The sequence below is a fragment of the Pundamilia nyererei genome, unplaced genomic scaffold (assembly GCF_000239375.1).
Source record: "Pundamilia nyererei isolate P.nyererei 1_Seehausen unplaced genomic scaffold, PunNye1.0 scaffold00082, whole genome shotgun sequence".
Classification (NCBI taxonomy): domain Eukaryota; kingdom Metazoa; phylum Chordata; class Actinopteri; order Cichliformes; family Cichlidae; genus Pundamilia; species Pundamilia nyererei.
Window position 1 is genome coordinate 1,133,815 of NW_005187483.1, and position 26,936 is coordinate 1,160,750.

The 26,936-nt window shown below is 39.0% G+C and overlaps 1 protein-coding gene across 2 annotated transcripts in view; it reads right to left on the minus strand.

Annotated features, from left to right (window-relative positions):
- The window catches only part of LOC102205446 (transducin-like enhancer protein 4), a 45,265-nt gene that overhangs the window by 12,650 nt on the left and 5,679 nt on the right, over positions 1-26,936 (minus strand). The window contains exons 5-8 of one of the 2 annotated variants that reach the window (XM_005738142.2): positions 14,579-14,641; positions 9,117-9,191; positions 8,422-8,623; positions 3,836-3,852 (exon numbers count right to left, since the gene is read on the minus strand). In XM_005738142.2, the coding sequence (XP_005738199.1) occupies positions 3,836-3,852; positions 8,422-8,623; positions 9,117-9,191; positions 14,579-14,641 (357 nt within the window). The remainder of the gene's footprint in view (positions 1-3,835; positions 3,853-8,421; positions 8,624-9,116; positions 9,192-14,578; positions 14,642-26,936) is intronic. The other variant, XM_005738144.2, reaches the window with a different exon arrangement.

The window sequence follows — 26,936 nt, forward strand, 5'->3', positions numbered from 1 at the left end:
AAATAAGGTCAGCTAAACATTTCCCCTCCAGCTCTGCCTGCCTCTGCTGATCTCTCTCTCTCTCTCTCACTCACTCATTGGGAGGTCCTTCTTACCCAGCAGACGATGGACAGAGAAGAAAAATAAAGCAGGACCTTTAGCTCGACCTTTCCACTAACTCACGCTTGTAACCTTTCCGCTGCCCTTTGCCGTGCTGCAAGTGTTGATGACAAAGATTCTGTGGGGGAGGAGTGAGGGGTTGACTGTGTGTGTGTGTGTCTGTGTGCGTGAGTGTGCTGCTCAGGCAGCACTTGTACTTTAGTACTCCATATGTGCAAACAGTGTTAAGGAGTCAGTGTGTGTACAGGTGTGTGTCTCGTCTTGAGTGAGACGAGGCAAACTGAGCCCCTGACTCTGTGTCGCTCTATTTCCAGACTGATTAGATTAATTAGCCTGCAAATTAGCTCTTTCAAAAACATCAAAGCAAATTAATTCTGCCGCAGAGACAAATGAAGGCGCTGCCGACAGCACGAGCATTATGAACGTGAGGACCTCTGAGGTGTGGTTGAGTGAGAGTATTCATTTTCATTCACATCATAATTATATTTGCCTCCCATTTCAAATTGATTCTGCAGGTCCTGATAATGATATCTGCAACCTCGAGTGTTTTGTATTTTTCAGCTTTACAAACAGTCTCGCTCCCTAGTGTCTCGCGGGTAATTAGGAGCACGGACGTCCAGGATGAGGTTACTATGCCGTTGTTAGGCATTGTAAATTTATGTTCAGCGTGGATGTTTGGGGTGCATCACAGGGTTATAAAAATAGAGTTCAAATCCAGTTCAAATGCAGTCTGACACTGAGAAGTTGCTGCACCTGAGTCTGACACCTTTTTCAAAAATTCTAACTTTGTCTGTCTTCCGCTTCTAGTCTTCCACTGGGAGCAACAGGTCAATTTTGAGGGGTTTCTGGTGTAGCCAGTGGACACACAAGACTTTAGGTACAGTAATAAAAAGACTAAGCTTTTTCAAGATTGCATTTGAGCAAATGTATTTTTTCTTTTGCTCTCCACAGAGACTGTTTAACTAGATGCAACCAAATCCTGCTCAGGATTAGAGCTACAAGCAGACGACCAGATGGAAGCCAGAAAGGTTCCAGGTGCCAAAAATCATACATTTTACTTACAAACTGCATATTTATAAGAAGATGTGTTTTTATAGAGATTACACACAGACCCACTTGTTCAATCAAATTATTGCCAAACTTTATCACAGAAAATACTAAATAGCATGCTATCTGAAAATCCTGTGTCATCAACATGCACAAAAACACAGAACTTCCCCATGTGCAGCATGAAAAACGTGTGTAAATGTGTAAATCCTCTCATATTGTTCTCCAAAGAAGCAACTTCTTTGTTCAGAGACATTTTAGCGATAATCACATTGCCCAAGTAAGTCCAATTTATCTAGATCTAAGGGTAGATTTACCTCACAGAGTGTCCATATTTGTGCTATAAATTCAAAACCAGCCTTTCAGTTTTAAACTATTTAAAGTACAAGGAACGTTCTTGTTCTCTGAAGTCATCAGCAAATTTGCACAGATCGAAGAATTGCAAATTTATAAACGAATATGTCTTTTTCTATGCTGGACCACAGGGGGCTCTGCACAAATGATTTCTGTAAAAACCCCAAATCTTTAGAACTCTGGCTTGATGTAATTTTGTCTAATAGTTCTCTCACTCTGCTCAGCTCAATTTGTCACTTATTATTCTGCAGCCAACACAGCATGGCAAGCCAGACTGCACATTGTATGCAGAGCTTTTAAAGAGCATCCCGGCATAAACAAAGACAAGCAGACTGCATCTGTACAGCTTGTTTACCAGCGACAAAATTCAACACAAAAAGCATAGAAAGAGAAGACCACTGTAGCGATCGCACAAACTACAAGCTGCACTGCATTTATACTTCAACAGGTGATTAACTGTAAAGGTCAGTCTAAACTTGAAAGCGACCTCATTAGAAATGTATTCCTCCTGTTTCTTTTAAAAAGAAGACAAAAACAATCCCGCAGACAGACAAAGATGGTTACAATGTTACTATGTGATTCTACGCGTCTAATTTGACTTAAGGTGATTAAAAAAAAGAAAACCTGTTTGTGAGAATTGGCATTTCAGAAATGACTTTTAAAAAAAGCCACAAACACTAAAAACACAGAATTAAAATAAAATTGTCATTGACCACTGATCCAGCAATTAATGTGTACTCATAATCAGGTCTGTGAAGTTGTAGTCCTTGAACACACCATAAAGTAACTGCATAACTGACTGCCTGTACTGGCGTCTATACACACATAAGCACACACACAAGTAGCGTTTACATTCACGTAGCTTTATCAGTGTGTGAGGTGCTAACGCCAAGGACATTAAGGCACAGATGTTCATGCAATTCACACACACTGTACTCTGTGGACTGTTGCCAAGGCAACTGCAGACCACTGACAAGGGGCTTATTGGTTTCATGAAGTGACTGTTGGCCGCCATGTCAAAGAGCAGCTCTGCATGTGTGTGTGTGTGTGTGTGTTCTCACAGGGCACTAATGAAAGGCATCCATCATTCTGGCCTCTCTCTATCTTTATCAAAGCGTTCTTGTGACCTCACACACACACACACACACACACACTGCTAATCTCTCCCATCATGGTGCCTACACCTCTGAGCGTATGTGCATGTGCATCCAGGTGTGTTTGAACATGTGTGTGTGTGTGTGGAGGAGGAGAAAACTACATGGGGGGCAAGAGATAACAAACATACCTCCAGTTAGAGCATTCCTCCTGTTTCCGCCTACTCCAAAACACCAAAGAACACACACACACACATGCACAGGCTTCTAAACTCATGCATGTTTGTGTAAAAGTGTGTGCGTTCAGGCTGCTGGTATAAAGAAATGCTAATCTGCTCATTGAGTATTCAACAAACCAAATGTTTGCCTTGGGAAAAACGCTGCGCTTAAGGGACTAATTACTACAAGCGCTGGATAGAACAGTGATCTGTTGCGCTGCCTCTTTCTGCTCCCTCCTTCCTTCACTAACCATACTGTGCTTTTTTCCCCCCACTTTCTTCTCTGCTCACCTTGGGGTTTCTCTTTCACACTGTTTTGTTTTTTTCTTCCCGAGCTGTTACCAGTTTCCCATATCTGATATTTTTATCACACAAAAAGCACAAGTGAAGAATATGAAAATGACAATAAGATCAGAAGCTTATAATGTTTTCTTTAAGCCTTAGTGTGGTCATTTTCATTTCCAATTACATTGACAAGCATAAAATAAAATTTCATAATAGGACATTTGTGTGAACATCCATCCATTCTTTTTCTTAACCACTTATCCAATTAAGGGTGGCAGGGGGGCTGGAACCTATCCCAGCTGTCATTTGGCAAGCGGCAGGATGCACCCCGAACATGTCGCCAGTCCAACATGTTCGGAGCTTTGTGGGAACATATTAACAATATCATTTTACAGTAATGTTTTAAATCAAATACTACATGTGTAAATATTTAGGATCTTGGAAATGTCACAGAACTGTTTTCAGTTTGATGGCTGTCTCTAACAGTCTCTTTTACATAAACACAGACGTGCACATAGACATCCTTAAAGCCAACATCAAGATTTCATCACAGACAGGCTTTTTGTGTGCGTTATGAATAAAAATCAAAACCTGTCTATCCTTTTATATCAACAAAAAAAATAATAATTCAAAGTACAAAATGACACAGAGAAGTTGAGCGAGCAGAAGTGAAGCTATGCTCTAAACGTGTCTTTTTTTCTTGTTTTAACAAAGGGAATAAAGAAAGGAAGGACTTACCTTGACTGAGTCTCTGTCTGAGAGGGCGGAGGGCATGAGATAGAAAAAAAGAATGACAGATTCAATGTCTGAAGCACAAGAACACACTGGCAAACACACAAACACACACACTGCTGCATATAACAGATACATACAGACACAAAAAGAGAGCTAATGGCGAATTTATGATATTTTTGATGAAGACCGTGGGGAATTTCATTACTGTTTATGGATCTTGAGGGGTACTATTAGAGTACTACTGCAAATAAATAGCACTTACACCTCTTTTCCAAATTAACAGATAAATCTCTTACAGTTTTGCTCTCAATTAACCATTCACGCACGCTTTCACACATTGATAGTGACAGGGGTGTCTTTGAAAGCAGACCTCTACACATTGGAAACTCTAAGTTCATTTGCCCAAGGCACTTCGACAAATGAACAGGAGCAGCTGCAGATTAATCAATCAACCTAACTTGCTCTAAATCCTAATTGCAAAGTTTTGGAGAACCTTTTGAGGATTCAGATAAAGTAAGAAGTGGAAACCTCCGTTTTTCGGCTTTAAGACTTGTGTGCTGATGTTTGCAACTTTATTGGGGCAGAACTCAGCACACTGGTAACACTAAGGCTCCGTCCACACTCACTCTCCGTTTTTGCCACCCGTCCACACTGAGACTGTTTTCGCTGATGGAAAATGCAGCGTTTTGAGAACGCTCTTGAAAACGCATACATTTGGAAACGGTGCTCTCGCGTCGCAAAAACGCAGACTTTCTAAAACGATGAGGCATGTTAGTCATCTTAGTTTAACTGGTCGCATGGCTGCGACCAGTTAAACTAAGATAGCGGAGGGCATTATACAGCAGTTGTTTTGTTTGCTCTGAATTTTGACAGCCCTATTAAAGATTAGTATCAGTTTGTATATGCTCCAGGTGGCTTTTCTTCAAATTCTTTAACTCTCACTCGATTTTGCAACTTTGTACTTTTGTGTCACTCGCAGCAACAACTCGGTGCTTTTCCTCAACATTTTGCCGCGATGTTTCACAGAGCCGGAAAGTAAATAAGCGACAGACTAAATGAGGCAGGTCGAATCTTCTTGTGTTTCATGCATGCACGGTAGTGGAACGTAAGCATTTTCGGCCGTTTGTGGATGCACAACTCTGTGAAAACAACTGAAAAAAGTGGACGTAGCCTAAATGCTAACCAAGTGGTGTTGGTGCCTAAACCAAAACATACCATACAAAAATAAAAGTGGGCAGTAAGATAAACACAACTAAAGCAAGAAAGTAGAAAAAACAACTCAGACAAATGTTGGAGGATTTGTTGGTTTAATTTGTGTTTGCCTCAGTACTCTGCTCTCAGCTGACATAGTGAATAGATTTTTATTTATTAGAGTTTGTACATTATCCGTCATTTTCAGTGTCAGTCTTTTAACACATTAATATTAACCATTATTACTGACCAGTGAAGTTTCTAAATGTGGTGAAGAAGTCCAACGGGTTAAAAATACACTGAGGTTAGCACCACAGTCACACAATGTTCAACAGTGCAACCTGCAGAGAAAATGCTTTTTAAAATACTAAAAGGGGAAAAAAGAAAGTTTTTATTCCCTTTGTTCACTTAGTCATTTCAGGAAGCAAGCTGTAGCTGGAACTGTATTCTTAGTGACTGTGGTCCTTAGGTGGATAAGTATTACCTCAGTTAGCAGCCGTTAGCTTTACTGCAGCTACAGTGCAAGGTTAACTGCTCTGCTGCACTGTAAAAACCCTCACTGACATGCTGCAACAGAGTAATTAAGTGCTGGCGCACAGTTTCAAACCTACACACACACGTACGCACACGTACACACACATAGTCTCAATGAAGAGTAATTAAATGCTTGAGCTCAAAGTCAGCTCAGAGAAGAATTAGAAGCGCTCTGTGTGAACAGGAGAAAAGAGGCATCATGGTGGTTGTGTATTGCTTCCTATTAGGCCAATTAAAGTGGCATAAAGACAAATCAGTTTTTAATTGTTTAACTGCTGTTCATTCAGAGCACTAACAATTAAGCATCAGCCATTACAAGTGGTAATTCGTAATGCTGGGTGAATACTTTGACATGTAAAAGTGGATTTGGATCATTAACTGAACAAAAGATTTAAGCTTTGATGTTTATGTTTACCAAATATATTTAGCATCTGTCTGTGAGTGAAATAAAACAGCCAAGTTGTTGCGAAGTATTTTAGTCCGCTTCAAACTATCTCACCAAGAGTCACGATAAAAACAAAGTGTACTTTCTTCCAATTATAAGGCTGCACACATCAAGGCATAATCAAAACCTCTTGTCCTCAGCGGGTTTTAAATGAGGGAAATAAACCTCAGCTGAATGACAACATGTGATATATTATACTGTGCAATTATTTGTTGAACACAAATAAAGCCAAAACACAGAAGCAGTGTGTGTAAGTAAGTAGCAGTCAGGTTGTGCACACCCATTTAATTAACTGATCATCAGCAAGTGTGAGCACCTCTATAAAAACAGAGGCTTTGGCAGTTTGCTCGTCGTTAACATTCAGGGGTGTGTTAAAACAATGCCAAGGAGGAAAGACATCAATAATTATCTTGGAGAAGCAATTGATGCTGCCCATTAATTAAGGAAGTCTTATAAAGCCATTTCCAAACATTCTGAAGTCTATTATCATCATTAAAAAATATTCACAAGCAGGAAACATTCAAGAATGCTGCTAATCTCAAGCATGCTGATCCACACAGGTATGCACACAGGTGTACACACAGGTGTACACACGGGTATTCACAGACGCGGACTACAGCTTTCTTGGCTGCTGCCTCAAAGCACATTGTGCGCTGTCTATCTTGCGTGCTGCACAATATCGTTTATTATTTAGTATCTACTGATATCTACTGCTAGCTAGTTTATTGTGATGGTGCTGGTTTTTTTTTTATTATGTTGCTCTTTGTTGTTTGCTTTCTCTTCTGTTTTTTTTCTCCATACAGGTGACCCAGGTGTTTTGTTTTTTTTGTTTGTTTGTTTGTTTTCTTTCTTCCCCCCCCCTTCTCACCGTCTCTTCTCCCCTTTGGTTTTCTTTCTCTCCCTCTCTTTCTTTCATTCTTTCTCCCCGTCCTATCCCCCAGTCATGTCTGTCCCGTTTGTAGCAACTGAAAATAAAATAAATTCATAATTATAATAAAGGTCAATCAAATGGACCAATATGGCAAGGCCATGATGATCCACTTGGTAAAATAAATCCGCTTGGCATCTTTCTTGGCCTTAAGACAACAATTCTGATGGCTAAAGATCCAAACGGGACACAAAAAAAAAAAAAAAAAAAAAAGAATGCTGCTAATCTTCCCAGGAGTGGTTATCCCAGCAAATGTTACCTAAGATCAGACCATGCAATGCAATACAGAGAAAGAGCTACATTCCTGACTCTGCAGCCCTCAGTTAGCATGTCAACTGTTAAAGTTCCTGACAGTGCAATTTCAAATATGGCTCGTTTGGAAGGTTTGCCAGGAGTAAGCCCTTTCTCTATAAAGAGAACATGGCAGCACAGCTAAAGTTAGCAAAGTTCCTTCTGAACAAACCACAGCATTCCTGGAACAATGTCCGAGGACATACAAGACCAAAGTGGAGATGTCTGGCCGTGATGCACAGCGCCATATCTGGCTTTAACCAAACAGAGCATATCCAAACAAACACCTCATATCAGCTGTAGAACACAGCAATGCAGGGTTGATGATTTGTAATCACAGAATCTGGGCACCTTGCAGTCAACGAGTTAACCACAAACTCCTCTTTATAATAATAGTGAGGCAATCTGTCTGAACGCTTAAGCTTGGTTAAAACTGGGTAATCCAACAGGACAATGATTCTAAATACAACAGCAAATCCACAACAGCAACAAAAGCAAAAAAGATGCAGCAATGGCACAGTTAGATCTCAGACCAACTGAAATGCTATGGCAGGACCTTTAGAGAGCAGGAGATATAGGTCTGCTCTCAAATCTCAGGTGACTGAAACAATGTTGCAAAGATGAGTGGGCAAAAATGCCTCCACAATAATGTGAGAGACTGTCAAAAGGAAGGCATTACTTTAAGTTATTGCTGTCAAAGGTGGTTCTACAAGCTATTGAAGCATTTTCACAGGCTGCTTCTGCGTTTTGGCTTAGTTTTTGTTAAATAATGACATGATGCAATATATCATCTGTTGTTATTTAACTGAGATTGTGTTTACCTGATTTTAAGACCTGATACACCTTGGCTGAAAAGACTAGATAGGTTTATCCCAATTGGGGAAACCTTAGAACTGACAGAGGGTGTGCTTTCTTTTTGCCTTTACAGTAAACAAACTGAGAGCGTATCTTTGTATCTACCTTGTGTAAGAATTTGCCCCTGATAATCAGGTAACTCGCTTTTTGACTAAACCATAATTAGAGTAAACCTTAAAGCAGTAGTTTGAAAACTCAAATTGTGACTTTGAACATACAAGCAGATGTAACAAATGCAAGGGTAATTTCAGTCATGAAGAGACCAAGACTCACACAGAAACAAGCACGCACAAACCAAAATCAACACCTGCTATATAAAAACAGCACACACAGAGCAGACCTCACCTCGTGTGTGTTCGCTGTTGTTATCGTGATGCTTCCTCTCATCTTTGAGTGGCAGCTGGTGACTCAGGGCAGAGGACAGAGCCAGCAGGCTGGCAGTACTGGCCCCAGGAGGCAGAGGGGGCTGAAGGCCCGCTGGGTGGGGTGTTAGCGGGACAGGGATGGCATGGCCATGAGAGAGGTGCTGAGCCTGGAGTTGCTGCTGCTGAACCAGACACAGAAACACCAATTAAGACTTGAAAGATCATGCATGATAAAATACAAATAAGTAGGTGATAAAAGGAAAGAGAAGGAAAGAAAAACACATTCAAATAGAGCGGGGAAAAGATAGCAACTGAAACATGTAGACTACAGCTAGAATAGTTAAATATCAGATACACTTTTTAAAAATTTGATCAAAAACACCAAAACCTTTGATTTATCAGCCAACATAAACGGTGATATTTATATAACTGACAATTTCTGTGAAAGATGCTAAAACATTCAAATTTCTTGCAGAAAGAAGTTAGCTATTACTACTATACAAAATACTTTGGTTTTATTGTATATTATTATGAATACATCTGACTTTGTACTTACTCTTCTCCTCACATTATTCTTTTTCAATTAATCTCTCCAACATTGCTGTAAAAAAAATAATCTATGCATTTTGTATTTAATTGTGTGTGTCTGCGTGTGTGTGTGTGTAATACACCCACTCCTATGATGGCGTTGAGTTCAGCCATGGTGACCTGCTTGGCCCTCTCTACTGCCTGCACCACCTGCTGCTGATGCTGAGAGACACACAGAAACAAAAAACAAACAAACTGAAACTGAAACAGCAGCTGAGACGGAGAAAAGAATGATATGAAAAGAATTTTGTAGTTATTACAAACAACATCTTTACAAAATTCAAACAACATTTAAAATGGACTGGAATGGACACGTAAAATGAGCAGGAACTTATCTCGTTTCATCACATTGAACTTGCATATGCGTACAGCAATCATTCTAATGCATTCTGTGATATCTTTTAAACTGCTTTCCATCTGAATCCGTCATTGTGCTTTGCCTATCAAACCTTATTCACAGCTGTCAGTTAGTTGCACACTGTAACTTCACACAGCCTGCAATTTCTTCAGAATTAACAATGTACTGACTGTGAAATATGTCAATCTCATTAAAACAGATATCAATGTTCAGTAACACGAGCGTGCTATAAAATCACCTGAAACTTGATATATATTTTTTCCTTTTTATTAAAACTCAAGGTTCTGACCAGAATCAGGTCAAACGCCAGACAGACAAGATTCCCCGAGGCCATTGAATCATGACTGCACTTCAGTGCTTCGCTTCAGAATCTGACACCCATCAGTGCATTCATTAAAAGTCATCAGGCAGAAGAAGCAGCTAGCAGCTAATTAGGGTATACTAGTTAGTCAAGTGTAACCTGCACAGGCTGGTTGATTTCCTCTACGTGGAGGAGAATTAAAAAACAAACAAACAAGTGGATGTCCAAAGGAGGCAGTTAAAGACGTGTATTACAAGTGGCCAAAAATTCAGTTACAGACTCGTACAATATTTTGTGGATTCTGTGATTGGTTTAATGTTTCTGATTTGAGATTGTTATTAAAATTTTATGCAGCACTGTTTTCTGATTTTTGCTCAGTCTGCTCACACGTCTCGACACTGAACAGCTCCAAAGAGTTCAACACATAGGGAAAAAAGATGGGTACCAAGAGAGGCAGACAGCTAACAGGGCAAAGTCATACAAAGGGTACAGAGAGAGGAAGACAGATCCAGACAGTGAGAGAGCAGCGAGATTCATCCAGGAGCGCAAAACATCAAAGTACGCCCGAGATGAAAGAGCTTATCAGGTGTGGAAATGAACCTGACCATCGAGTTCAGCTACACCTCTGCAGGCTCAGACTAACCTGCCTGAATGTGACACACACACACGCACGCGCACACACACACACACATGGAATGATCCCCTATATAAATTGTGCCAAACACTTTTTATGCAACAGTTCTAAAAAAAAATAGAACAATCCAAAATCTGTCGTATAATCAACACTAGAGTTCAATCTGTGCAGATGCTTTTCATTTCTTTGTATATTGTTACACCATAGGCTCCACTGGAATGTCACGCTTGGGGAAGCAGTTTTAGATGTGCAGATGTTGCTAGTATAAGTTAAAGGCTTGGTGAGGTAAACCATTTTCAAAGAGGTATTGAAGGGGGGGGGGGGGGCATTTAAGAGAAAGAAATCAAAATAATAAGTCTACCTCAGACACTGTGATGCATTTCAAGAGTAAATACGAAAAGCTGAGAAAACTGAAAAAAGTTGAGAAGGACAACATGATGCGCGATACTAATGAGATGGAGTTGTAGAGGGTCGTATCCTAGCAGCCTGTTAAAATTTGCACAGGACTGAACGTAGATAATCAGTGATAGTTTGCATAATGCCTCTGCACTCTGACAGAGGATGTCTGAATTTAGAGGCTCTATATTTACCAATGTACATATTCTGTTGCCTTCAGATGGCACGAAGGATTCAGTGCACTGAAGTAGATTTTCTTACAGAATAAATGTTTCACCATTGTTTTTGTATTTGCCTAAAGAGGATTGGTTACTTATGATTTCTTGTAAAACTGTAAGGGAAAATCTGACTCCAAATATGAAACAATACCTGCAATCACAGCAAAACTGTGGCTCGATTGTTTAGTGATTAACATATTCACTTTACACCTGTTTTGGGACTTGGAGGGGACAAAAATCTAGCCTCGGGGAGGAGGTTACACGGTAATGTATTCCTAGTGCTGGTTGTAAAACTGGATAAATGAGATGGTTCTTTTGGGAGGGGCATCTGGCATAAAATCTGTGTCAAAATGAAAATATGGGGATCCATCCACTGTGGTGGCCCCCTTGGGAAATAAAGGAGTAGCCAAAAGCACATACAATCATACAAAATACTTTTAGATTTCACCTATTCAGTGATTAATTATTCGGGTTAATAACCAACACAGTAAAGCAGACAAAATTTACTAAAATTATTATATCAAATTAATTGTGCATTCATTTGGTAGCTTAACAAGAGCAAAAACTGACTTTCTGACTGAGAAAGTTCAAATGAAGAGCTCAGAAATCAGCTCAGAAATTTTTGATACATGATCTGCTGAGTTGTTAATGTCATACATAAAAATATGGTGAGTTTAAGTAAATATCTGGTTGCTGTTAACCACAAGGAGGGAACTAGATAAGCATGGAGGTATTTGTTTGAGGTAAGTCAAGTAAGAAGTCAGGCAAGGCAGTTATTCGCAGAGAACAACGTGTCTTTTTCTTTTACTCTGAGCAACTGACTTAAACACATCTTGGTGTCCCTTCCAACTCAAAAGCACATGAACACCTTGAAATCAGAGGAATGATTCCTCACTGGGGATATGGCAACAACCGAGGAACATGTAAATAACGAGTAACTAAATGCCAGATTTTACAAATTATGCTTATTTCCAGTTTCAGATTTTCATTTTTGAAAACTGCTACAATAGCTTAGCGTAATTCCTCACCCCACCCAACTGCACCTTGAAAACAGATGGTAGGAGAAGCAGGTGGACTGGGTCCCTGCTATGCACATCACCAGAGCTGTGTACCAGACATGACCAAGTACATAACCACCACTTCTGAGAAGAGCATATTAAGAATATTTCCTCTCTTTGACATCACAAAGATCCATAGTTTTAACTAGCGGCCAGGTGGTGTGCCCAAGTGCTTACAAGTGCTCTTTAAATCAGCCAACACCCCAGGCCATGCACCGGTACCAGTCCGTGAGTCGTTTGGTACCGGGCCGCAAGAGTTGAGGCTCGTGTGTGAAATTTATGGTTTTCAGGGTTTTTATCGTTATTTGTTGATCGTTTTTTTTTTTTTCTTCTCTTTTTTCTTTCTTCTTTCTTTTTTTTCTTTATTTCTTGTGCATGTATTTTTAATAATTGAACTCTTACTGGTTTCCCTGTTGTTTACACCCTTTTCTGTCTACTTCAGATACTCAACTCATCCAAAATGAGTCTTCAGGTTTGCCACTGTGGCTGGTCCAAAACGACAAGTTACCAGGGCCTCAGAGTTCACCAGGGAAAGATGGGATGTACACCAAAGGGAATGAGGATCCCTGAACATGAACAATTCAGTTACCTTCCTACAGTGACTATCCTGAGTCCTCAGATCAAATTAACAGACCCATTTATGGATATTTTCAAGAATTCTGTGAAGTCTGGTGAGTGCGCTGATTGTACTGCTGCCCTATAGTTACACTTTGTGCAGCTGCAGAGGATAAATTTATCACTTTGACAGTTCGTTACAGTGTATTCTCACATTGTTAAGGAATGATTTACTAAAAAATAAACAAAGAATATGCAGGAAGAGTTAAAATAATCGTTCCTTAATGTGTCACACAAACACAACAGATTCAAACGCAAGCTACTACAGCTGGCCCAGAATCACAGTTGATCAGGACCTCGGAGATCTCCAGTTTATCGTTTTTATCGTTAACTCGGTTTCCCTGGGTCTTTTCCCGTGTTTTATGAATAAATCTTTTTTTTGGTACCGGTACTGGTTTTATTTTGTTGTATTTATCCACGACACCTTAAAGGCCGGTCCATGAAAATATTGTCGGACATAAACCGGTCCGTGGCGCAGAAAAGGTTGTGGACCGCTGCTTTAAATGATCATAACTCTAGCGATGTGCTAGAGATAAAATTGAAATGGTTTCATAAAGAAGAGAAGACCACATTTATGGAGATATTCTGTGTGTCGTGGTTTCCCACTGTATTCCTGAAGTACTTCTGTCTGAACACCGACAGAAAAATTAGCTCCAACTAGATGCTATCATGTGCGCTTCACATTACTGTAACTCCTCAACCATTATAGGTAAGAGAGAAAATTTTAATGCTTGGTGAAATATGAGAATTATTTTGTAATTTTACAGCCAAAACTCCAAAATAAGTCCAGCTGGTATGTATGATACTTGTTTGATAAAGAGTTATAATAAGAAAAAGTATAACTGGTCCACTTTAAGGACGTAGTTATTCCAAAACTTTCAGAAACAGATGGCACTTTTGTTGCCTTACCTTACTTGCAAATGTAAATGTCAATCAAGGAATGCATATGTGATCTTTAAAAAGGGGCCTTTTTATGGCAGAGACATAAAATCTGCCTCATGATAATGATTCTATTTATGTGTTATGTTAATTGGGGGATTTTATTTACTCAAGTATATTTTTTCTTTATAAATTTGTCAGAAATAACATTTTTGTCAACTGACTTAACAGAAACTTATTGCCTTTGCTGTAAATGGACCAATCATACTTACATGGCCCCAAAGGCCAATGAAACACTATCAGAAAATGACAAAAATAAAAATAGAAAACAAAGCGCTTTCACCAGAAATACACAGACACAGTCGATGTGATTTGCTGCACAACAATAATATGAATGTGTTACATTTACTTGCACATGCAGTAAACAAGGCTGTGCACCAAAACAAAGCAGCTTCCTCTCCCTGCCTCCCCTCTCTGCAGGCCTCAGGGCTGTGTAGCAGCACCACAGTCTAATGCCATTATTCCTAATCCACCCTAAACCCTCCTAATCCATGGCTAATCTGGAGGAGAGCTTTTGGAGTCCACACTCACTCCTTCCTGCTGTTCCCACCCCTCAGCACACACACACACACACACACACACACACACACACACACACACACACACACACACTGTCAGCTCCTCAGAGGAAGGATTTATCAGCTCAACACACGCACGCCTAAAAATTTCACAATAAACACTGCATAAAAACACTTCTCACACCCACTGCTGTATGTGCACACAATTATAATGTATTTTAACACAAAAAGTATTTTCTCACACACACTCAGCCGCTGGCTCCTGCATATGTTAGTGGGAGACATTTGATAAGTTCAGAGCATATCTGTCTATCCTGAGCAGGGGGGATTAGCCCAGGATAATCTGTACGAGTGTGTGTCTGCGTGTGTGTGCGTGTCCCCATATTTTCTTTCTCTTGCTTTAAAATCCACCACACAGTTCTCCCCTTTCCTGTCTCCCTTCCTCCCGCTCTCTGACTCTCTCTCACCCACCTCCTTCTTAACTCACAGTGACAGGCATTTTTGAGTCTTACCTCTTGAGAGAGGAAGGGGATGACTTGGGCGCAGATTGCGTTCAGCCGTTTAACGATCTCCGCCTGCAAGACAGAGAAGTGGGAAGCACACAATCATTTTTTAAATTTGTTTAAATTCTCTAGCAGACAAGAAGGCGTCATCCTGTTCACACAGCCTTCAATTCCTGATTCAGTTTATATCAAAGTAATAGCTCACATAACTTTCATTTCAAGACCTGTTTACTTCGTCACATGAAACTAATAATTTGATGAACATCTCTCATAAACTTGTGTTTAATATCTATTGTGTTTCCTCCAAAACAAATCTCTGGGTGCACGGGAACTTGTGTATTTTAAATGTCAAGAATATTTAGTTAACTCTAACTCAGGAGGTAGAGCAGATTGCGTACAAACTCTAAGTTATGCTATGACAGGATACTGGACAGACAAAGATATCCCTGTAAAGTGTTGTGTGAATGAGGAAAAGCACCGTAAGTCTTAAAAAAAGTGTTGCTAACCAAAGCAGAAAATTCAAGAAATAATATCTGAAAGTTTCATACATTGTGTGTATGCACACCGCTTAGCTTTAAGAAACTCACACACTGCTTGTGCCTTATTTCTGTTTCATAGCTACAACATTATTCACATTCACATTAAACTACAGGAAGACATTTCCATGCAAAAATATAGAGCATCACTATTATCACATATTCAATTCACTAAGCATCTAACCCATAACCAGCATTTTCTAAACAGCAACAACTTTTTTACTAAGCCTAATTTTTGCTAAACCTAATTACCAGGAGTAACCTTATTAGGTACACCAGTTCAACTGCTCATTAAAACAGATTTCTAATCAGCCAATACCACAGAAGCAGCTCAGTGTATATAAGCATGTAAGCACAGTCAACATGTCCTGCTAAAGATCAAACTGAGCATCAGAATTTGGAAGAAAGGTGATTTAAGCTACTTTGAATGTGGCATGGTTGCCATAACCACTTGTTGCAGTAATACAGAAGAGCATCTCTGAATACGCAACATGTCAAACCTTGAAGCAGATCAGCTACAGCAGCAAAAGACCACACTGCATACTACTCGTCGGCTAAGAACAGGAAACTGAGGCTACAGATTGAACAGGCTCACCAAAAGCGGACAATAGAAGCCTGAAAGAGTGTTTTTCACTCATGGTTTTCATGAGTCTCAATTTTCAGCGTAACATTTAGATGACAGGGTTACATATGATGGATCCAACCCTGCCTTGTATCAGTGCTTCAGGCTGCTGGTGGTGTAATGGTATCTGGTACTTTTTCTATTTTTTTTTAAAAGGGAAGTGCACCAATTCAGCACTGAACTCCTGTAACACTCACAATGTGCATTATTTAAAAAATATCAGAATCAGTGCAGCAGAGTGTCTCTCTTTTTACAAATTCTTCTTTGTCAAATATGCCACGACCGCCAACAATGGACAGTTCACTGCTTTAATCTAAGATTATTGTCCTAGTAGCACTGAAAGAAGTCTTCTGCTGCTAGCCTAAAGCAAATCACGATACAGATTTGTGCTTAGGTCATGTCTTTGTACAGAGATCGCGTTTAATTCCTGAACAAGCCCCAATTTGATATGACCAGATCAGAACAATGGACTAGTAAAGACTTAATATAGATTTGTTTAACTAAGTATAAATCAGAATAATCTGTATTAGTGGTGTAAAACAATATGTAAAGCTACTCATGAAATGCATGTTGAAAGTTAAAAACAAACCAAAGGGTAATGAATAAAGTTTCAGCCACACTTCAAGGAAGTTGCTCATTGCGTGTCTCTTTGAAGCTGACATCTGTTAACTATAACCCTCTAATGAATTTACTACTAGGTCATATATTAGACTGCATTCTCATTGGTAGTCCCTTCAATCAGTTGCCTGGAAGTTGTCAAAAGTTTATCTTGGGTTCTGCCCAGGTTACTTTGCCAATGGTTTCACCTGGAGTCGCGTGAAATAGCCAAATATTATTCACATTCTATGATTTCTAGTCGCTGCACTGCTTCCAACGTGGGTGCTGCTTCAGAGATGGACACAGTAACTTAGATGAAGTTTAAAGTACCCCTGCAGAACACTGGTCAAGTGGCAAGCCAACTTAGCTCTGCAACATAATGGGAAAAAGCACATACACAATGCACTATCGCTCACAATTCCATAATACTCACCAAGACCTTTAAAGTGACTCTCGTCTGTAACTAATTGGAGTAAACCTTTAAGTACCAGAGGAATGATCACAGCACTTAATTTGAAATAAACTGATAAACTGTGCCTTAACATTTAATGGGTGTTAGAGTCACTTGTAATGACAACCTCTGCAGATTTTTAAAGATATCTGAGAGACAGTTTTCAACAAGATGTAGGCCACTTTAAAAGGCATCATAATTTCATCATATGCCAATCAGAAAGCTATGACATATCCATTTTTCATCTGTAAAGACTGGATGTGTATTTATTTCTATAAATTACAGCAATTATATTTGATTCATTTAAATTCTGCTATGCTAAAGCTAAATGTCTCATTATTGGCCTCAAAAGTCCAACGTTTCATTATCAGATTTACTCCTTATCCTTCTACATCCCTGAAAGGTAATTCTCTGCTGCACTCTTTGAGCTTTATTCAGTTTAAGCTAAATGGATGATTTGTAAACATAAACCCAGAGAGAAAGTGGAGCATAGAAAGTGTAATCCTTTGCAGACAGATAAAGGAAAGTGTAACATTTTTGTTGACTTAACACATTAAATTAAGACCCTGGCTACTGAAAAAAAGCAATCAGAGTTTGAGATAATTTCTCCAAGGCCAACACAAATATATAAGTTACATCCGTAACCTTGTCAAGCACTTGTTTTATGTACATAACCTTGGCAGAGGTGAACTTTGCTCTGGCATCAGTGGTAACAGAGCCCCCAGAGGCAAATATAGGCTTCAGACAGCAGCACAAGCAACGCTGCGGCAGTACGAGACACATAAACACAACCGTGTGCGCAAATACATGCACATGCACATACACACTCCAGCTTCTCTGTATTCATCAGATGTTTTATACTGAGCCCAAGGGCTAGCTTTTAAAGATTACACAGCACTCTCTCTTTCTAGATCAGGTAGAATTTTTTTAACAGGAAATTGCCTGATCCACTGTCCCAAAGGGAATGCTAGTAGTGCACCTCAAATACAAACGCCAACACAGACAAAAGACTCAGACTCACACAGAACCGCATACTAATGGGTACACAAAGATGAACATCACCTTCTTTGTTTGCAACACTAAGTGCATAAAACTACATAACTGACTATTTCCTCTCGTGATGACATGAACATTATAGAGTCAGTTCCCATCAAAGCCAAATTCACGTGTGCCTGCTGGTGACAATTTAAGTTCTAAGTCCTAAACAATATCTCTGTTTCTGTTTAGTAAACTTGAAAGCACATAAATCAATCAAGCACTGAATCAAAGGTAATGGCGAGTAACAGTGTGAATTTATATGCGATTAAACTTGGGTTGTTTTATTATTTTTTAACTGGTAATGAACAAAGAAATGGCAATTCATAATGTTAGCTAATTATTTAATAGCTGGTTTGAGCATTATTTCAACTTTTATCATAAACTTTCAACTAACTTTGATAAACGACGTTTTAGAGCCTGTATAAGGAGACAGTTTGGGTCATTAGGTTGTTAGGGTTGCAATATTAATCACTACCAATTATTAATAGTCGACTGATTGTTAAACATTCAAATAACTCTAACGTTTACAGTATATGAACACTTGATTAATCAGTTTATCTTTAATCTTTAACCCATGACAAAACACTGAGAACAATAAAACCTCCTCCTAATTACTATTTCTCAAAGTGTGCCCTATTTTTGTGACGAGACACATAAACTTGAATAAAAACAAGTAACTGATTGTCAAAACGGAGTGACTAACAAGTCTATTCAAATTCAAATTTGACTAATGATGTGACCCAGAACTTTAGTGAGAACACTTTAATGTTCTGAGAGAGACAATCTCATCTCAGCATTAAAGGACAAGCAGAAATAGTCATTTTTAGAAAAACCACCTCTGTGCCATCTGACCAGAACAGGTCAGATGGACCTGAACAGACGGTAGAGATGTTTATGAAGTGTAGGGAATCACAGTTATTCAGAAGACAGAAGTTTAGAAAACTGATGCATGGGGTATATATCATTCAGAAACACTGTGCATTTAGTTTGTTAGGTCACTCTAGCAAACAGGATGGAATGGTAAATGGTAAATGGCCTGTATTTATATAGCGCTTTACTAGTCCCTAAGGACCCCAAAGCGCTTTACATATCCAGTCATCCACCCATTCACACACACATTCACACACTGGTGATGGCAAGCTACATTGTAGCCACAGCCACCCTGGGGCGCACTGACAGAGGCGAGGCTGCCGGACACTGGCGCCACCGGGCCCTCTGACCACCACCAGTAGGCAACGGGTGAAGTGTCTTGCCCAAGGACACCGAGACTGTCCAAGCCGGGGCTCGAACCGGCAACCTTCCGATTACAAGGTGACCTCCCAACTCTTGAGCCACGATCGAATGACAGGAAATTGGCAAAGAAATAGACGAGAGGGCGTTTTGGCCCATTAAACCATATATAAAGTGGATGAAACCACACTCAAAAAAGGAAAATTGGGTGGTTGTTACATTTATAAAAGTCTAATTTGTAATTTGGACAAAATAATTTCATGTTTCTATGGTAAACCATGTAGGATCTGTATGAAATTCAACAACTTAATTTGTTCTTGTTGAGAAGACATGATATAATCTAGTAAGAGTGGTTAGTTGCCTGGACTCACAAAATCACATGAGATTTCAAACCACAGGAAACTCACTGGGGTTATAAGAGGCAGACAACTATCCACGCACCACGTGTATGCTATTGCTATTTATTGTGGTTTAACGTGTCAAGGACAAATGTAAAGAAAATTCTGCATCAAGCCTTGTAATAGCTTTCCTACTTTTGTTAAGCCTGGATTGACAGCTCGGTGGCGCAGTGGTTAGTGCTGTTATGTCACAGCAAGAATATATGCAGTGGGTTCTCTCTAGGTACTCTGGTTTGCTCACATAGTTTAATGTCATACAGTTATTGGGGATAGGTAAATTGTTGATTCTAAATTACCCATAAGTATGAATGTGAGTGCAAATGGTTGTTTGTCTCTGTGTTGTAGCCCTGTGATAGACTGGCGACCTGTCCAAGTGTACCTTGCCTCTTACTTTACGATACAGGCTGGGGCATAACTTCTGGGTTATGCCCTAACATAATGTTAGCCAGACTCTAGACTTTGTTGAACATTATGTAATATGAAGGCAACATGTAGTATTTAAGTGACCAAGTAGTATTGGGGTAAAAGTTATTAAAAAGTGTTGGAATAAAGTGAGAAAATTGTGAAGATTAAAATATTCCAAGAGCTCAACTTACTTCATCTAAACATGTTTCAAGCACATTTTATCAACACAGCACAGCACAGGTTTATTGTGCATTTTATGAATAAGTTGTGTTGATTTAACTCAGTTGTTTAAGATGCTGCCAAAGCAAAACATCTGTGTGCAACCAATGTCCACTATTGAATTAAGTAAATCCTATATGCTCTTTTTTCAGTGCATATATGCAATTCTGCAATCTGAACAAATTATTACAACAAGCTCTAGCAAAGTGTAAAGAGGAAAGGTGCAAGCAAAGGCGAAAGTGCCACAAGACCTGTGGATCAAGGTGAATAAATGTAAGCACTAAGTAAGCAGAGATCTTGACTATCTGGAGGCAGTGTGTAAAAGCCTTTTAACGTATCCATGTGCAGAGGCTATGTTATTTGGATTTTTTAAAGAATACTTAATGCAGGAGCTTGAACTAGTTTCCCCCATTTCTCCCAAAGTCACCATTTAGCAGGCAGCAGCTGTGTCTCGTCTCAATCGTCTAGTCAAACAAAAGTCTATAAAAGCCCTACATGCCAGGTGATGACTAAAAAAATAAGCTAGGACTCAGTAAAAATCGCAAAATTGCCAGTGCAAGGTCTAAAGGAGGTGGACTTGCCCATCACATATCTAAATCTGCCACTGGCTGGAAGCTGACTTTCACATTATTTCAACCAAGGCTGAAGTATGAAGAAATATAATGGCAAAGAAGCAGCACTAGCTCAAGTGAAGATTTTACAAGTTTAGAGTAGAAGCCACAGAAAAGGCATTTATCTAGAAAATATATATATTTTTAAAGTACTCAACCAGGCAGCATGGATTTATAAAACCATATAAAAAAAACAGAAGGACTGCTTCAAAGCGAGCCTATTCACTCTTGAGACTAGGAGACCTGAGGGGTTATTAACTCAAGGGGATTCAGAATAACTTCTTCAGTGTTTACTCTTGATGATTCACTTACAAATATCTCACAAATTATGACACTGTGTTAGAAAATACCTTTAAACATATTTGACACTCAACTTTTTATCATTTTTTCATCAGTAGTGCTAAACTTTAGAGCTGAAGTGTCAAACAAAAGGCTCAGGGGCCACAACTGGCCTTCCAAAGAAGAGGACATACATTTTAGACCTGTAACCGTATTTACTGTATGGCGCCCCCCCCCCACCACCTATCAATGGCAATCTATACTACATCAAAGCAAACAAGCTCTAGACAAGCAGCCCATTCTTATAATTAAGAGGCAATCTGTGCAAGAAGCTAATATGGACATGAACTGCTAGTTTTTAGAGAAAAACAAGTGTGGGTTACATTGTGCATTTTGTGAAAGTGTATCTTATCAAAAACCGTCCTCAGATGACCCTCCTATTTTACTAGTGTGTGTGTAAACGTGCGTGTCTTATATAAGTGTGTGCATGTTGTTGAGTACGTGCAGAACTGAACATAGAACTAAGGCAGGGTCCAACAGGACCCACAGGCTTCTGAGTGGTTACAGAACTGTAAAACAGCTTTAAGCAAATAACAAGAATAATGCCGAACAACAATAGACTGATTAAAGTACTGATAATCTGTGTAGATTAATATTAACATAGATGTAGTTCAAAGATTATTCTGTCAACTGGTTCAACAATGGTAAATGATTAATGATTGATACTTCTGATTATAACTGTGATCATAAGAATACAAAATAAAATATCTCCTGGTCACATAAACCTTTTTCTGTCATTTTACACCTTTGTTTGTTATAATTTGAGCATTTCTTTATCATATAGAAACACTAAGATGTCGTTTTGAAACTGACATTTGTTTTCTTATATTAAAATATCTCAGGGATTAAATGTATAGTTAAACTTCCTTACACTGACAGAAACAGAGTTTCACTGCTCCAACCCACTTAACATCAAAGTGGGCTATACGTGGCCCACAATGTAAAATGGGTTTGACATCCCTGCTTTAGACGATGTAAATTAAGAGCCTGCAGTATTCTTTAGGATGGCAAAGGAAGTACACAAAGGAAACCATTTAGTGTCATGTACACCTCAAATTACCCTCTAATGCATAATAAGACGGCATAGAGGATCTAAAACACTGACATTTTAATTTTATATTTAATGTTTATACAGGAAAAACTTGCTGAGCACACATGCCCTTTCTCAGCTAGGCTCTTCTTCACATTCACGCACTGGGGAGCTGCTCAGTGTGTATCAGACCCAAGCTAGTTGATGTTCAACTGCCTTACTAAAGGGCGCCTTAAATTTTAGTGCTGAAAATGAAAGCAGGAAAGGAAGACATTCTTTTTTTTTACAGCCAGGAAGTTATTTGGCAATTCTCTATAAGGCCACAATTGAATTTGATTATTGAAACTGTTGGGCATTTTTGTTTCTTAGTAAACAGAGAAAATGCCTAAGGCTACGACATGCTACAAACCCCCAAAAAGTTGTGTATACAATGATTTGTGTATCAAAGAACAAAGACAACATTTGATGTGATGTCTTTGTTCTTTGTTGAAGAACAAAGACATCACATAGTGTAAAACTCAGATTTGTTTAAATATATACTTATTGATGCTTCAGACACATTTCTTCAAAGTTGGATCAGCGACATGTTTACCACTTTGTTTCATCATCTCTTCTTTTTACAGCAGTGTAAAATGTAAAGTGTTTGAGAACTGCAGAGAAAAACTGTTGTAGTTAAGAAAGCAAAATGTTTTCTCTCAAGTTTTGTTTTTCTCTGTCCATCACCGACACGGATTTCAAATCAAATAATCAAGATGTGACTGATTCAGCTTTAATTCAAGGAGTTTAACAAAAGTACTTTATTACTGGTTTAAAAATGAGAGTAATTTTAATCCACAGTCCCCAATTTTGGGAGGCTCAAAAGAAATTGGACAAACTAACATAATTTCAAACTTGAGAATTGTTTTTAACAGTCACTCACAACCCCTTGAATTCTAGAAGCCAAAGTAATCATCAAATGCTGTTTTTCCACCTTTGAGATGCTCTGCAAGGCCTTTTATATAACTGCCTTCAGCTGCTGCTTGTTTGTGGGTCTTTCGGTCTTTAGTTTAGTCTTCAATAGCTGAAAAGCAAATAGTAGGGTTTAGATCAGGTGACTGACTTTCTTTGTCTTGAGAAACTCTTGGGTTCCTTTTTCAGTATGCTTTGGGTCATCGTCCATTTTCACAGTGAAGTTCTGCAATCACATTTGCAGCATTTGGTGGAATCTGAGCAGGAAGTATAACCCTGCACACTTCATAATTCTTCCTGCTACTTCTATAAGAAGTCGCATCGTGAATAAACACTAGTAGCTCAGTTCCAATATATCCAGGCCAAAACATCTACAATGTTTGACAGATGATGAAGTATAGTGTACTTCGAATCACGAGCCATTTATTTCCTTCTCCACACTTTTCTCTTCCCATCATTCTGTTACAAATTAATCTTGACTTCATCTGTCCAGAGATTACTGTCCACAGCTGTGCAGGGTCATTTCAATGTTTTCTGGAAAAGTCTAATCTGACCTTCTTCTTCTTAAACACAACAAGTGATTTGCACTGTAGACAGTTATACTACTTAAGGTGTCCCTTGCTTTTGGAGTGTGACAGTAAAACACCAAAACAACACCTCCTCAAAAGTGTTTTTGACTTGGAGAGATGTTATTAGGGGTTTTTCTCAACCAAGCAGAGAATCTGTGATCATCCATTTTAACTGGCTTACGAGGACTCTGGGGCTTTTTGATGTTGCTAAGCTGGCCAGTGGATTTCTGCTTTTTAAGAAAGTACCAGATTGTTCTTTTGACACTCATAACATTATTATCTCTCTAATAGGTTTATTTTGTTTTTTCACCCTAATTATGGTCACCTTTACCTCCATCACAACCTTTTGGACCTCAATTCGTGCAAAGCTACAAAAAGTGGAATTTAGTCAATTCCACGACTTAAAGCTGAAGCGCTGCACTGTAAATACATTGTCTGATTTAGAATCCAATGTGGTGATGTAGAGATGCAAAAATGACACAAAAAAATGCCACTGTCCAAAAGCTTATAGATGTAACTGTGTATAAGCATTTATTTTGAAAGATTTCAAAGTTACAACATCACTTGTAAAGATGCAGATCTTCCCTAACAACTCCAAGCAACATCTGGAAGAACTGACCCAAAGATATTGGCATCCGAACAGAAACAAAAGCACCAGAGCGGAAAAGGAAATGGAGGTGTTTTTCCATGAGGCAACACAACCAATTTCAGGTGACATTTTACATCAATGGCAAAATATTGTGTCTGGCGGCCAGAGTGCAGGGATGTCAGGCCGTTCGGCCAACACGTCTTTTCACCCTGAAGAGACCAAAGCAAAAAAAGCAAGGCTCCCTTTCCCCCCCAAAAAAATGTCCTGCAGTTCGTGCAAACCTGGAGAATTTGTTTCTGCAATGATCAGGGCCCAGCTCTAACACGCAGTATTCACCTTGTTGACAAAAATAAGAAACAACTGGCCAGAGATTGCACTGAGGTTGGGACTCAAACTAAGTCAATCTATGGAGCCTTTTGCTAGTTAAGAGTCTGCAGTCACATAAAACAGCAGCAACCCCTGAGATCATGGGTACTGGATTTTTCTTTGAACCTGTATGTGAGTCGCTGCAGAAATGTTCTACCAGTTAAAAAAAAAAGAGAAAATATCTTTCATCAGTAGCTTTGCAACATCAAACTTCAACAATACAGAGAAAATGCAACTAATGGTGTGATCTTCCTGAGCTATTGAATTTCATGACCACAAAAATTGACTTCTGTAGAAATTCTTACTTATTATTTCATTATTTGCCAGAAATAATCCACTTGTTATCTGTTTTCTTTAAAAAAAATCTCTTTGTGATAATGGGGTGGCAACTAAGCTCGTGACAGAGAAAACGTGTTCTGTTTTGTTTTTTTAGTTGAATTGTCATCCAAAAGAGTAATAAGAAGAAGAAGAATATGAGAGGAAAAACAGCCCCATAAGCCCCACTTTAACTCCTAACAAAAAAGAAATTAGATCAGGCAAGAGCCCTGGAGTCAGATTGGGTCAGAAAGAAGATCAAATGTCCATCTCCCCTGTGGAGCTTTGTAAGCACCACATCAGCACCACTTTTCACCACCAGCTAATACACCTAATGGACCCCACCATATAAAGGCTACTCTCTCTTGTGACTCTGTATGTGTGTGTATGTGGGTGGGTGTGTGTAAGAAACAGCTAGATCAGTGGAGAAAAACAGAGAAGAAAAACAAAGGGTGCTATACAGACAGGTTACAAACAGTTCAAAGGAAAGGAGCACTTAATGTAAAGTTTTCCTTCCATCTTTCAGTCTGACATGTGCGCCCCTTTCGTGCACTCCTCCCTTTAACTGACAGCATAAAAATGTCTCAGCTTCATGTTTGAATGAGCAGCCCGGTCATATTTGCTTTACTTACTGGGTTTGGCCAATTAACATTTACATATTACTTTCAAGTCTGAACTGCGTGAAATCATGCACAAACTCACAGCAGTGCATGTCTCTGCCTGACTGTATTTTGTCCAGCTCACTAAATGCATGCCTGTTTTGCAGAATGTCCCGAATAGCAGCAGCACGTGTGTGATAACATAACTAAAAAACTTAATTTCTTAAGTGCAATTCGTTTGAGACATTTATGATTTTGTAGAGCAACCTCTCTCTCTCTCTCAGAGATTATGGCAGTGGTGGTGGGATACAGGTTTCTTTCATACACACAAACTAAGACCCTGCCTTACAATAGAGAAGAGAACCAAACATTCAAAAGCCTGATTAATTTTCACCAGACCAATACTGACAAGGCCCATTGCCACATGTAGAAATCTTTTTGTTCCCCCAATTACGTGGCTTTCTCTGTTGCCGTAAAATAATGTCTACATGCAGCCTAGTTTCAGATGAATTGTGTAGATGTTATAAGATTGACATACCTACACATAATAAAAATACTCACACAAAAAAATTCAGGTCAACTTTTACAGAATGGAAGCCCTGAACAAGCTATATACTGAAAAACGTGGAACAACAATCGTTCATTCCTCAACATAAAAGAGGGAATGGAAGTGAAAATGGCTTATTCTGGAGCTGACTTGGATTGTGAACTCTGCTGTTATTACCACACAGTTATTGTTTCTAGGCCTTAAATTCGACACCCTCCCACCCTGGGACCCATGCACTAGGGACTGTTGTATTTTTAATAAGTTTTTAGCTAATGCATGTAATAAATCAACTATTATCATTAATTATTTTTCACAATTGAAAAAACATCCCCACAGCATTAGTAAAGATTAAAAAGGTAAAGAAAAGAGTTTAATTTAACTTATGTTTATGTTACTTAAGCATGGCAGACTAAATCATTTGCCTCTCCTCTCTCCTCACACTAGCAGCAGATAATGTCATGACATGAACCTGAAGTGAACTGTTAACCTCACCAGCACCAGGTCTCCCTGCTTTTCTGGTTGAAACCCAACTTTGAATCTTGTGCAGCTCCTGTGGTTACTGTGGTACTACACTTTTTCACCATCAAATATGAATTTTACTGTAAAAATACTGTTACATAGTGAAATTTAGGATTGAACAGATGATCTTTTTAACTATGTATATGAAAGTTTTACACTTTATAAATACTTACTGATTTAAATTGCAAATACTGTCACTTTGTATTACAGTGCTGCCATCCTGTAGTGGTTTACACATTTGTCTAATAAGGCAAAAGATCCCTGGTTTGAGCCGGGCTCGATGTCCTTTCTGACACAACCTGGCATGAAAATCTGCAAAATCAAACACGTGGAACAACCTGCTGTGGCAACACCTTGTGAATAAGGGAGTAGCTTTACTGTAGTTTTATATTACTAACTTAATGTTGTTCTCAATGCATTTCTAAAATCCCAAATTCAA